This window comes from Pristiophorus japonicus, chromosome 6 (assembly GCF_044704955.1).
Source record: "Pristiophorus japonicus isolate sPriJap1 chromosome 6, sPriJap1.hap1, whole genome shotgun sequence".
Classification (NCBI taxonomy): Eukaryota; Metazoa; Chordata; class Chondrichthyes; family Pristiophoridae; genus Pristiophorus; species Pristiophorus japonicus.
In genome coordinates, this window is record NC_091982.1 from 84,788,087 (window position 1) to 84,800,417 (window position 12,331).

At 41.7% G+C, this 12,331-nt stretch overlaps 1 protein-coding gene across 8 annotated transcripts in view; it reads right to left on the reverse strand.

Annotated features, from left to right (window-relative positions):
• LOC139265735 (transmembrane protein 33-like) overlaps window positions 1-12,331 on the reverse strand; it is a 210,051-nt gene that overhangs the window by 126,844 nt on the left and 70,876 nt on the right. For 6 of the 8 annotated variants that reach the window (XM_070883057.1, XM_070883054.1, XM_070883055.1 and 3 more), the window contains one exon: window positions 9,564-9,697. In XM_070883057.1, the coding sequence (XP_070739158.1) occupies window positions 9,564-9,697 (134 nt within the window). Of the gene's footprint in view, window positions 1-9,563; window positions 9,698-12,331 lie in introns of those variants that run through there. The other 2 variants (XR_011593611.1, XR_011593610.1) reach the window with 1 other exon arrangement.

Here is a 12,331-nt window from a genome sequence, read left to right on the forward strand (position 1 = left end):
TCCCCTGGGAGGACAGATGCACCAACATCAGTGTCCTCACCCAGGCTAACATCCCCAGCTTTGAAGCACTGATCACACTTGATCAGCTTCGCTGGGCAGGCCACTTAGTTCGCATGCCAGACACAAGACTCCCCAAGCAATTGCTCTATGCGGAGCTCCTTCACGGCAAATGAGCCAAAGGTGGGCAGCAGAAACGTTACAAGGACACCTCAAAGCCTCCCTGGTGAAGAGCGACATCACCACTGACACCTGGGAGAACCTGGCCGAAGACCGCCCTAGGTGGAGAAAGTGCATCTAGGAGGGCGTTGAGCTCTTCGAATCTCAACGCTGCGAGCGTGAAGAGGTCAGGCGCAGGCAGTGGAAGGAGCGTGCGGCAAATCAGTCCCACCCCCGCCTTATGTCTGTCCTTCCTGTGATAGGGTCTGTGGTTCTCATGTTGAACTGTTCAGTCACCAAAGAACTCACTTTAGTAGTGGAAGCAATGCAAGCAATGCTTCCTCGATTCTGAGGAACTGCCCATGATGATGATGATGATAAATGCAATGTCTTTCTTTGGTATGTTAAAGACTAATCATATCAAAGAATAAAGTCTTAGTGAATGTTAGCATGTGAAAACAACACATGGCTGAGATTCAACAGGTTTACAGATCCAACTAAGTTGACAATGCATGCTTAGTTTTTCATGTTGCACCTTCAATTAATGGATCATGAGTGACTACAATTTTTCAGTGATTTCCCAATTTCAGACGACCAATCATTACTGCTTTGCAGCTTCTTGTGTTTGTTAGAAAGGAGCTGGTGTGTGAAAATACAGATAAGGTTTATATTTTTGGGGAAACGGTGTGTACAAGGTGTATAGCTAGTCAGTTGAAACCTTAGTCAGAAAAACACAAACCAATAACAGTTACTTATATTTTAGAGTTTGCAGAGAGCAAGAATGGAGGATCTTGAAGTTTGTGGGTGGAGTGTGCCAACAAAACTGAGTTAACAACTGGTCAACTAGATAAAAATAACGATGTATTTTAAATGAATAAATGAGAAACTAGGTAAATTGAGTCTTAAAAAAATGATTCCTCCAAACACATTAGTTTAACATCTGTAGTGGGGAAAATGCTTGAAACTATCATTAAGGAAGAAATAGCGGGACATCTAGATAGGAATAGTGCAATCAAGCAGACGCAGCATGGATTCATGAAGGGGAAATCATGTTTAACTAATTTACTGGAATTCTTTGAGGATAGAATGAGCATGGTGGATAGAGGTGTACCGATGGATGTGGTGTATTTAGATTTCCAAAAGGCATTCGATAAGGTGCCATACAAAAGGTTACTGCAGAAGATAGAGGTATGCGGAGTCAGAGGAAATGTATTAGCATGGATAGAGTATTGGCTGGCGAACAGAAAGCAGAGAGTCGGGATAAATGGGTCCTTTTCGGTTTGGAAATCGGTGGTTAGTGGTGTGCCACAGGGATCGGTGCTGGGACCACAACTGTTTACAATATACATAGATGACCTGGAAGAGGGGACAGAGTGTAGTGCAACAAAATTTGCAGATGACACAAAGATTAGTGGGAAAGCGGGTTGTGTAGTGGACACAGAGAGGTTGCAAAGAGATTTAGATAGGTTAAGCGAATGGGCTAAGGTTTGGCAGATGGAAAACAATGTCGGAAAGTGTGAGGTCATACACCTTGGGGAAAAAAAACATTAAAAGGGAATATTATTTGAATGGGGAGAAATTACAACATGCTGAGGTGCAGAGGGACCTGGGAGTCATAAGAACATAAGAATAGGGGTAGGCCATCTAGCACCTCGAGCCTGCTCAGCCATTCAACAAGATCATGGCTGATCTGGCCGTGGACTCAGCTCCACTTACCCACCCGCCCGCTCCCCGTAACCCTTCATTCCCTTATTGGTTAAAAATCTATCTGTGACTTGAATACATTCAATGAGCTAGCTTCAACTGCTTCCTTGGGCAGAGAATTCCAGATTCACAACCCTCCGGGAGAAGAAATTCCTTCTCAACTCGGTTTTAAATTGGCTCCCCCGTATTTTGAGGTTGTGCCCCCGAGTTCTAGTCTCCCCGACCAGTGGAAACAACCTCTCTGCCTCTATCTTGTCTATCCCTTTCATTATTTTAAATGTTTCTATAAGATCACCCCTCATCCTTCTGAACTCCGAGTAAAGACCCAGTCTACTCAATCTATCATAAGGGAACCCCCTCATCTCCGGAATCAGCTTCGTGAATCGTCTCTGTACCCCCTCCAAAGCTAGTATATCCATCCTTAAGTAAGGTGACCAAAACACAGTACTCCAGGTGCGGCATCACCAATACCCTGTACAGTTGCAGAAGGACCTCCCTGCTTTTGTACTCCATCCCTCTCGCAATGAAGGCCAACATTCCATTCGCCTTCCTGATTACCTGCTGCACCTGCAAACTAACTTTTTGGGATTCATGCACAAGGACCTCCAGGTCCCTCTGCACCGCAGCATGTTGTAATTTCTCCCCATTCAAATAATATTCCCTTTTACTGTTTTTTTTCCACAAGGTGGATGACCTCACACTTTCCGACATTATATTCCATCTGCCAAACCTTAGCCCATTTGCTTAACCTATCTAAATCTCTTTGCAAACTTTGTGTTCTCTACACAACACGCTTTCCCACTAATCTGAGTGTCATCTGCAAATTTTGTTACACTACACTCTGTCCTCTCTTCCAGGTCATCTATGTATATTGTAAACAGTTGTGGTCCCAGCACCGATCCCTGTGGCACACCACTAACCACCGATTTCCAACCCGAAAAGGACCCATTTATCCCGACTCTCTGCTTTCTGTTCGCCAGCCAATTCTCTATCCATGCTAATACATTTCCTCTGACTCCATGTACCCTTATCTTCTGCAGTAACCTTTTGTGTGGCACCTTATCGAATGCCTTTTGGAAATCTAAATACACCACATCCATCGGTACACCTCTATCCACCATGCTCGTTCTATCCTCAAAGAATTCCAGTAAATTAGTTAAACATGATTTCCCCTTCATGAATTCATGCTGCGTCAGCTTGATTGCACTATTCCTATCTAGATGTCCCGCTATTTCTTCCTCAATGATAGTTTCAAGCATTTTCCCCACTACAGATGTTAAACTAACCGGCCTATAGTTACCTGCCTTTTGTCTGCCTCCTTTTTTAAACAAAGGCGTTACATTAGCTGTTTTCCAATCCGCTGGTACCTCCCCAGAGTCCAGAGACTTTTGGTAGATTATAACGAATGCATCTGCTATAACTTCCGCCATCTCTTAATACCCTGGGATGCATTTCATCAGGACCAGGGAACTTGTCTACCTTGAGTCCCATTAGCCTGTCCAGTACTACCCACCCTAGTGATAGTGATTGTCTCAAGGTCCTCCCTTCCCACATTCCTGTGACCAGCAATTTTTGGCATGGTTTTTGTGTCTTCCACTGTGAAGACCGAAGCAAAATAATTGTTTAAGTTCTCAGCCATTTCCACATTTCCCATTATTAAATCCCCCTTCTCATTTTCTAAGGGACCAACGTTTACTTTATAGTCACTCTTTTCCATTTTATATATCTGTAAAAGCTTTTACTATCTGTTTTTATGTTTTGCGCAAGTTTACCTTCGTAATCTATCTTTCCTTTCTTTATTGCTTTCTTAGTCATTCTTTGCTTTCGTTTAACATTTTCGGAATTTTCTATTTTCCCACTAACCTTGGCCACCTTATACGCATTGGTTTTTAATTTGATACTCTCCTTTATTTCCTTGGTTATCCACGGCTGGTTATCCCTTCTCTTACCGCCCTTCTTTTTCACTGGAATATATTTTTGTTGAGCACTATGAAAGAGCTCCTTAAAAGTCCTCCACTGTTCCTCAATTGTGCCACCGTTTAGTCTGTGTTTCCAGTCTACTTTAGCCAACTCTGCCCTCATCCCACTGTAGTCCCCTTTGTTTAAGATTAGTACGCTCGTTTGAGACACTACTTCCTCATCCTCAATCTGTATTACAAATTCAACCATACTGTGATCACTCATTCCGAGAGGATCTTTTATGAGGATATCGTTTTTTTTCCTGCCTCATTACACAGGACCAGATCTAAGATAGCTTGCTCTCTTGTAGGTTCTGTAACATACTGTTCTAAGAAACAATCCCGTATGCATTCTGTGAATTCCTCCTCCAGGCTACCCCGTGCGATTTGATTTGACCAATCGATATGTAGGTTAAAATTCCCCATGATTACTGCCGTTCCTTTTTCACATGCCTCCATTATTCCCTTGATTATTGCCCTCCCCCACCGTGAAGTTATTATTTGGGGGCCTATAAACTACACCCACCAGTGACTTTTTCCCATTACTATCTCTAATCTCCACCCACAATGATTCAACATTTTGTTCATTCGAGCCAATATCGTCTCTCGCAACTGCCCTGATATCATCCTTTATTCACAGAGCTACCCCACCTCCTTTCTCTTCTTGTCTATCTTTCCGAATCGTTAGATACCCCTGTATGTTTAATTCCCAGTCTTGGCCACCCTGTAACCACGTTTCTGTAATGGCCACCAAATCATACCCATTTGTAATGATCTGTGCCGTCAACTCTTTTACTTTATTTTGAATGCTGTGTGCGTTTAGGTAGAGTGTTTTAATACTAGTTTTTAAACCATGATTTTTAGTTTTGACCCCTCCTGCAGCCCCTTTATATTCAGTGGCCCTTTTTGTTTTTTGCCTTGGGTTTCTCTGCCCTCTACTTTTACTCATCTCCTTTCTGTCTTTTGCTTTTGTCTCCTTTTTGTTTCCCTCTGTCTCCCTGCATTGGTTCCCATCCCCCTGCCATATCAGTTTAATTCCTCCTCAACAGCACTAGCAAACACTTCCCCTAGGACATTGGTTCCGGTCCTGCCCAGGTGCAGACCGTCCAGTTTGTACTGGTCCCACCTCCCCCAGAACTGGTTCCAATGCCCCAGGAATTTGAATCCCTCCCTGTTGCACCACTGCTCAAGCTACGTATTCATCTGAGCTATCCTGCGATTCCTACTCTGACCTAGCACGTGGCACTGGTAGCAATCCTGAGATTACTACTTTTGAGATCCTACGTTTTAATTTAGCTCCTAAGCTCCTTAAATTCGTCTTGTAGGACCTCATTCTGTTTTTTTACCTATATCGTTGGTACCAATGTGCACCACGACAACTGGCTGTTCACTCTCCCTTTTCAGAATGTCCTGCACCCACTCCGAGACATCCTTGACCCTTGCATACCAGGGAGGCAACATACCATCCTGGAGTCTCGGTTGCAGCCGCAGAAACGCCTATCTATTCCCCTTACAATCGAATCCCCTATCACTATCGCTCTCCCACTCTTTTTCCTTCCCTCCTGTGCAGCAGAGCCAGCCACGGTGCCATGAACTTGGCTGCTGCTGCCCTCCCCTGATGAGTCATCCCCCTCAACAGTACTCAAAACAGTGTATCTGTTTTGCAGGGGGATGACCGCAGGGGACCCCTGCACTACCTTCCTTGCACTGCTCTTCTTGCTGGTCTTCCATTCCCTGGCTGGCTGTGGACCCTTCACCTGTGGTAAGACCAGCTCGCTACATGTGCTACTCATGTCATTCTCAGCATCGTGGATGCTCCAGAGTGAATCCACCCTCAGCTCCAATTCTGCAACGCGGTCCGTCAGAAGCTGGAGGTGGACACACTTCCCGCACACAGTCGTCAGGGACACCGGAAGTGTCCCTGAGTTCCCACATGGTACAAGAGGAGCATATCACGTGACCGAGCTCTCCTGCCATGACTTAACCTTTAGATACACTTAAATTGGCAACAACAATGCTAAAGTTTACACACTGTGATAGAAGAGAAAAAAGAAAAACTACTCACCTATCCAGCCAATCACTTACCCCCTTGGCTGTGACGTCACCTTTCTGTTTCTTTCTACTTCTTTTTAGCCTTCTCCCTGTAGCTGCACAAGTACGCCTCACCAACGAACTCCCGATGCTGCTCCCGACGCTGGGCCCCGGACTCCTTGCTGTGCCTTTTATAGGCCTCACCAACGAACTCCCGACGCTGCTCCCGACTGCCGCCAATGCTGGGCCCCAGACTCCCTGCTGTGCCTTTTACAGGCCTTACCAACCTCCTTGTGCATGACTCCCAAAAAGTTAGTTTGCAAGTGCAGCAGGTAATCAGGAAGGCGAATGGAATGTTGGCCTTCATTGCGAGAGGGATGGAGTACAAAAGCAGGGAGGTCCTGCTACAACTGTATAGGGTATTGGTGAGGCTGCACCTGGAGTACTGCGTGCAGTTTTGGTCACCTTACTTAAGGAAGGATATACTGGCTTTGGAGTGGGTACAGAGACGATTCACTAGGCTGATTCCGGAGATGAGGGGGTTACCTTATGATGATAGATTGAGTAGACTGGGTCTTTACTCGTTGGAGTTCAGAAGGATGAGGGGTGATCTTATGGAAACATTTAAAATAATGAAAGGGATAGACAAGATAGAGGCAGAGAGGTTGTTTCCACTGGTAGGGGAGACTAGAACTAGGGGGCACAGCCTCAAAATACAGGGGAGCCAATTTAAAACCGAGTTGAGAAGGAATTTCTTCTCCCAGAGGGTTGTGAATCTGTGGAATTCTCTACCCAAGGAAGCAGTAAGGGCTAGCTCATTGAATGTATTCAAGTCACAGATAGATAGATTTTTAACCAATAAGGGAATGAAGGGTTATGGGGAGCGGGCGGGTAAGTGGAGCTGAGTCCACGGCCAGATCAGCCATGATCTTGTTGAATGGCGGAGCAGGCTCGAGGGGCTAGATGGCCTACTCCTGTTCCTAATTCTTATGTTCTTATGTTCACATTAACAAGCTGTGAAATTACTCAGGGAAATTGCTGTAAATCTCTTCCTCTTCCCACAAAAGTGGTCAAAATGAGTTGCAGAAAAACTGTGTTCAGACATTTGCAACTATTTACAAGACTACTTTCCATTCGCCTCCCTCTCCCCATTTTGTCTCAATGTATTCACTTTTCTGTGTTTCACTGGTCTCCTGTTTTCACTTTGCAGTTTTTTTTGTCCCAGTCTGTTTTTCTCTTTATATTTACTCATTCCACCTGAAGGTTTTGTCTTCATTTTCTCCATTCCCATCTCACTTTTTCCTTCGGACCTGTATAGCAATTATGACTTATTTGATCATCAGTGACAACCAATATGTGAAGGGTCTCCATCCCATTACAATCAGGGCCCTGTTAAGATTAGTCCACAGAAGGAGGAGACATCAATGCCAGGAATCTATAATTTAACTTTTTCTATGTTGACACAATGCTAAATCTTGGAAACTGGCCAACATTGTCAGATTCAATGCTGTTTGACAACTGATTTAGAGTCCTGAATACCCAACAAGCCTCTTCACGGTTACAACGGCCAAGTGTCCTAATTTCTGTTCACTTATACAATGCAATTCTGTTGCTGTAATTGGTCATAAACTACAAACACAATCATTTAAAATAAGTATCAGCAATAGCAGTAATTAAAGGGGAAGTAAACTTTGCCACTCATCATTCCTTTCATAACATTACTCACCATTTTCACCATTAACTACTATGATTAATTCTAGTAATTTTTTATTCTACTGGTCAGGACACTCTATACTTTGGGTGATCCTAGTTACCAGAATAAAATTCTCTTCCAAAGTTTTGTGAATAAATGGATAATTGAATTTTTTTGCCCAAATTATCATTATGGCAACGTCAAGGCTATGAGGCAGTAAATTAGAGCTTCAATTTGCGCAGCAGTAAAAATCGGCGTTGCACAAGGAATTGTGACGCAAAACGCAAATTTTCTGCAACTTTACTCTGAGGCCGATATAAGTTGGGCCTAGGGAGGGGGAAAACACCAAAAGATAAATTGCAAAAAGAAAAAAAAAAAATCACAAAACATTCACAAGATATTGAACTAGCGAATTGCTGCAAAAGAATAAAAAAATAAAAACTTTAACACCTTTCTTGCCGGTCCTTATACTTACCACTGATCCAAGGGTTGCAACGCAGCTTTTTCCTTGGCGTTTTTTTTTTTGTCCTAAATACGGGTGCGCTCAGAGCCAAATTTTTGGCAAAAGTGATATTTCGAGTCTTGCACGATGGTGCTTCTCTCCAGCGGTATTTGAAAAGCGCCACCACAAGACTTCTCCAAATTTCCCACCACACCATTTTTCGCCAAAAACGGCGAAATATCGCCAAAAGAACGGTCTCGAGGTCGGCAAATTTTTAGCCCTTGTAATACAAGTCCCTATAGACAATTTCTCATTTGAGGAATAAAAGTCATGTGGAGGGAGGGAGAAAGTAGGTGGGACTCTATGCATATGCAAGATCAAGTTCTCTCTTATATAATCTATAGGTACCAATGATTTTCATTAGGGTAAATTACAGTACTTAGCTGATATGCTGAAATAGGTGAGCAAGGTGGTCTTACCTGGAATTTGCGCCCAAAGCAGCGCCTATTTTGCCAAGTCAAATTACACCCAAGTGTCCTCCCAATCAGATTAGAATATGCCCAAACTTAAAATGGGTGTAAATGGCCTAAATAATCGTGGCCCAAGAATATGTCGAACCCACATTATTTCTTCTTTGAATCTTAAAATTAAAAGTATCAACTAATTTCACCAGCATTTATGCACATCAGGCACAGCATGTTTAAGAACCTGCAATCGGTGTAGCTTTTCAATTTTTAATGAGACTCATACTTTGCTATAAAAATGGATTCAAAGAAACAGATAATACAGTGCAAATCTCAGTGAGGATAATTTTTTTTTTTTAAACGCTTAAACAATCGCAATTAATCATGGGGAGATTATATACGAGCAAGATTATATGAATGTTGGTTCCTCAATGTGGCAACACATCAATCCAAATTGTCAAAATGTGATGACATCATGAAAGTAATAGCATTTTTACTAAAACACTGCTGTGTGCTGTCTCAACAAATCCTGAAGGCACAGCTTTCATTTGCTTGTCGACTATTTGCACTGATTCATTTCTGACTTTAAAGAATACAAGTAACTGAGAAATTGTTAAAACAAGTTGTAATCACTGCTGATAAGGTTATAAAGTGTTAATGTGGTGGTCAACAGATGTTACAAGATATCAGTTCTTTTTGTAAAGATGCTCGGTATAGAAATTTACATTTTCAAGCAAATTTTCAATTCAGGGACAGTTATAACAACAAACACCAAATATTTCTACAGGATATTTAATATTTGGTGTGTATTGAATGGTTATTTGTTTAAAATATTGATTAATTCTTGTAATTTATGCCATAGTCAGCTTGTATGCACACTATAGTATCGGTGCTAATATCTGCGAGGAGAGTTAACAACCATGTACTGCCTAGCATCTCCCCACACTGTATCCTGTATAAGTGGATACAAGCTTTGTGTGATACCAAATGTCAGCTTTTACACATTGTACTGTACACCTTTCAACCAAGCAGTGTAATTAAAAAAATCTGACTCGTGCTTTCAGGATTAAACAGACTGTTATAGCAATGGCATGAAGTTTAGATTTAATATTTACCCAAGCAACATAAAGACAGCTGCAGGCATCAAGAGAATCTCATTGCATGCAATGAACTTGAACAGGCTCTGCTGGTGTGTTGTCATCTTGTCTAAAAAGGATCGCACCCATGGTATGGAATTAGGGCCAATGATCTACAAAAGAAACAAAGAAAAATTGCTGACTGTATGTTGCCTTAATTATCATCCATAAAAATCAAGCTAGTTTCTATTTAGCAGTAATACCACACTTCAGTGCACTTTAGAAAGATGTACAACATTGTGAAGTGTCTTCCACACATTTCACGGTAATACACTTTGAATTAGAAATAAGGTAAATGCAGTTGATATCTTCCCAACACATTTTCTGTTGTACGGGGTACTGTTTGAAACCTCTGGGCTACAGCAGAAGTATATCATCTGGATCAGGCTTCATCAAGAACATTTTTCCTTTCTGTATCCAGTATTAGGTTTAACACTTTTAAATAAACTTAAATCATACACCTAAATACATGGCACAGCATGGAGCAAATGTCACAATATTGTGGTTATTGGAGGTCAATCATCTCAGCTCCAGGTCATCGCTGCACGAATTCCTCAGGGCAGTGTCCTAGGCCCAACCAGCTGTTCATCAATGACCTTCCCTCCAACATAAGGTCAGAAGTGGGGATATTCGCTAATGACTGCAGTATTCAGTTCCATTCACAACTCCTCAGATAATGAAGCAGTCAGTGCCCACCTGCAGCAAGACTGGTTAAGTGGCAAGTAACATTTGTGCCATACAAGGGCCACGCAATGACCATCTCCAACAAGAGTCTAACCATCTCTCTTGACATTCAATGGCATTACCATAATCAACATCCTGGAGGTCACATTGACCAGAAACTTAACTGGACCAGCCATAAGAGGTCAGAAGCTGGGTATTCTGACTCCCCAAAACCTTTCCACCATTTACAAAGCACATGTCAGGAGTCTGATGGAATACGCTCCACTTGCCTGGATGAGTGCAGCTCCAACAACATTCAAGAAACTTGACACCATCCAGGACAAAGCAGCCTGTTGATTGGCACCCCATCCACCACGTTAAACATTCATTCACTCCATCACCGGTGCACCATCTAAAAGATGCATTGCAGCAACTTGCCAAGGCTTCTTCGACAGCACCTCCCAACCTCTACCATCTAGAAGGGTAGGGCAGCAAGTGTATGGGAACATCACCACCTCCAAGTCATACACCACCCCGACTTGAAAATATATCACTGTTCCTTCATCCTCGCTGGGTTAATATCCTGGAACTCCCTCCCCAACAGCGCTGTGGGAGTACCTTCAGCACATGGACAGAAGCAGTTCAAGAAGGCAGCTCACCACCACCATCGTATGGGCAATTAGGGATAGACACCCCATCCACCACCTTGCCAGTGACACCCACATTCCATAAATGAACAAAAAAAATATCAATATTCAAAAGGTGAAGCGACAACATTCAAAGGCTGAAAGGAGTGCCACAGAACATAATTTCCTTCCAAATTGTGAAGACTTGGATATTTTCAAACCAATTATGTAATGTAACAAATGTAGTATTTACAGTTAGAAACCTACTATATTTCTGTAATCAGTTAAGTGTTTCAAGCAAGGTATAATATGCTGTCCTGCTCAAAATATTTCTTTTTTTCAGCCTTCACAATTTCACTCAAAAATCAATTCATTTGAAAATCAATTCATTTTTATTGCAATGACCAATAGCTGTGTATCCTGCTTTAGGTTAAGCTTTATCTGGGAAAGATCAATGGTTGGTTGATTCTGAATTTTTAAATTTAAAGAGTATGTTGCTAGAAAAGCGATGCTTTTGGTTATATCTGAAGTTCTCAGTAATCCTAATAAATGCAGTACTCTTGCCCCAATCATCCCTTCATATTCCAATTAACTACAGCACCACTGTGGACAGGCCCAATTTGTGGTTTCCAACTAAGATGCTACAAGCTTCTGAAAAGCTTTTGTGCAGTCACCCAGAAAAGTACACATTTGCACAATTCTTATAAGAACTCAAAGCCAAATAATGACGTTCTTGTAACAAGGTTATAACTAATTCAAAGCTATAAAGCAGTGTGCCTATTCAGCAGAACATTGTCCTAGCTTTAAAATGTAACAGCATATGCTTTGAATTTATGTATTAATTGTGCTACCTACGTAATTGACACATCATAGCTTGCATGTAGCTACCATAAACTATATTATAAGTGATTAATTCATATTGTTTTTACTGCTAACAGGGTTTTAAAAGAAAACAGATCATAAATTATAATCTGGAAACATAATTATAAGATTGACCTGCAAGAGATGCAGGTCAATTCTAATTCTGATTAGATTTAACAGTGAAACAATCACTTCACTGATGGACTTCATCCTAAAGTGCAAGATAAAGAAATGCAACTCATCTATACTTTTATTTGGATGTCTAGCATTTTCTATGTGCCTCAAGACAATATAAATGGCAACTTAATTCAGCTCGATAAAGCAAGTACCCCATCTTATAAAATACAGAAAGCCTACTAGAAGATTTCCCTTGGCATCACTCACAGCAACTTAAAGGACAAACTATTTTTATAACAAAAAAATATATCAGAAATACAGTGAACAATCACAGTAGCCATTTTCTCAACATCCATTCCTGAAATTATCAGAAACCTTTTGTTAATTCATTTTCAATGATATAAACTTTTATAGCCATCACTTAAAGCTTCCATTGCTCAAATCTTACAATATCTATGCCATATGTACTTAAAAATGCAC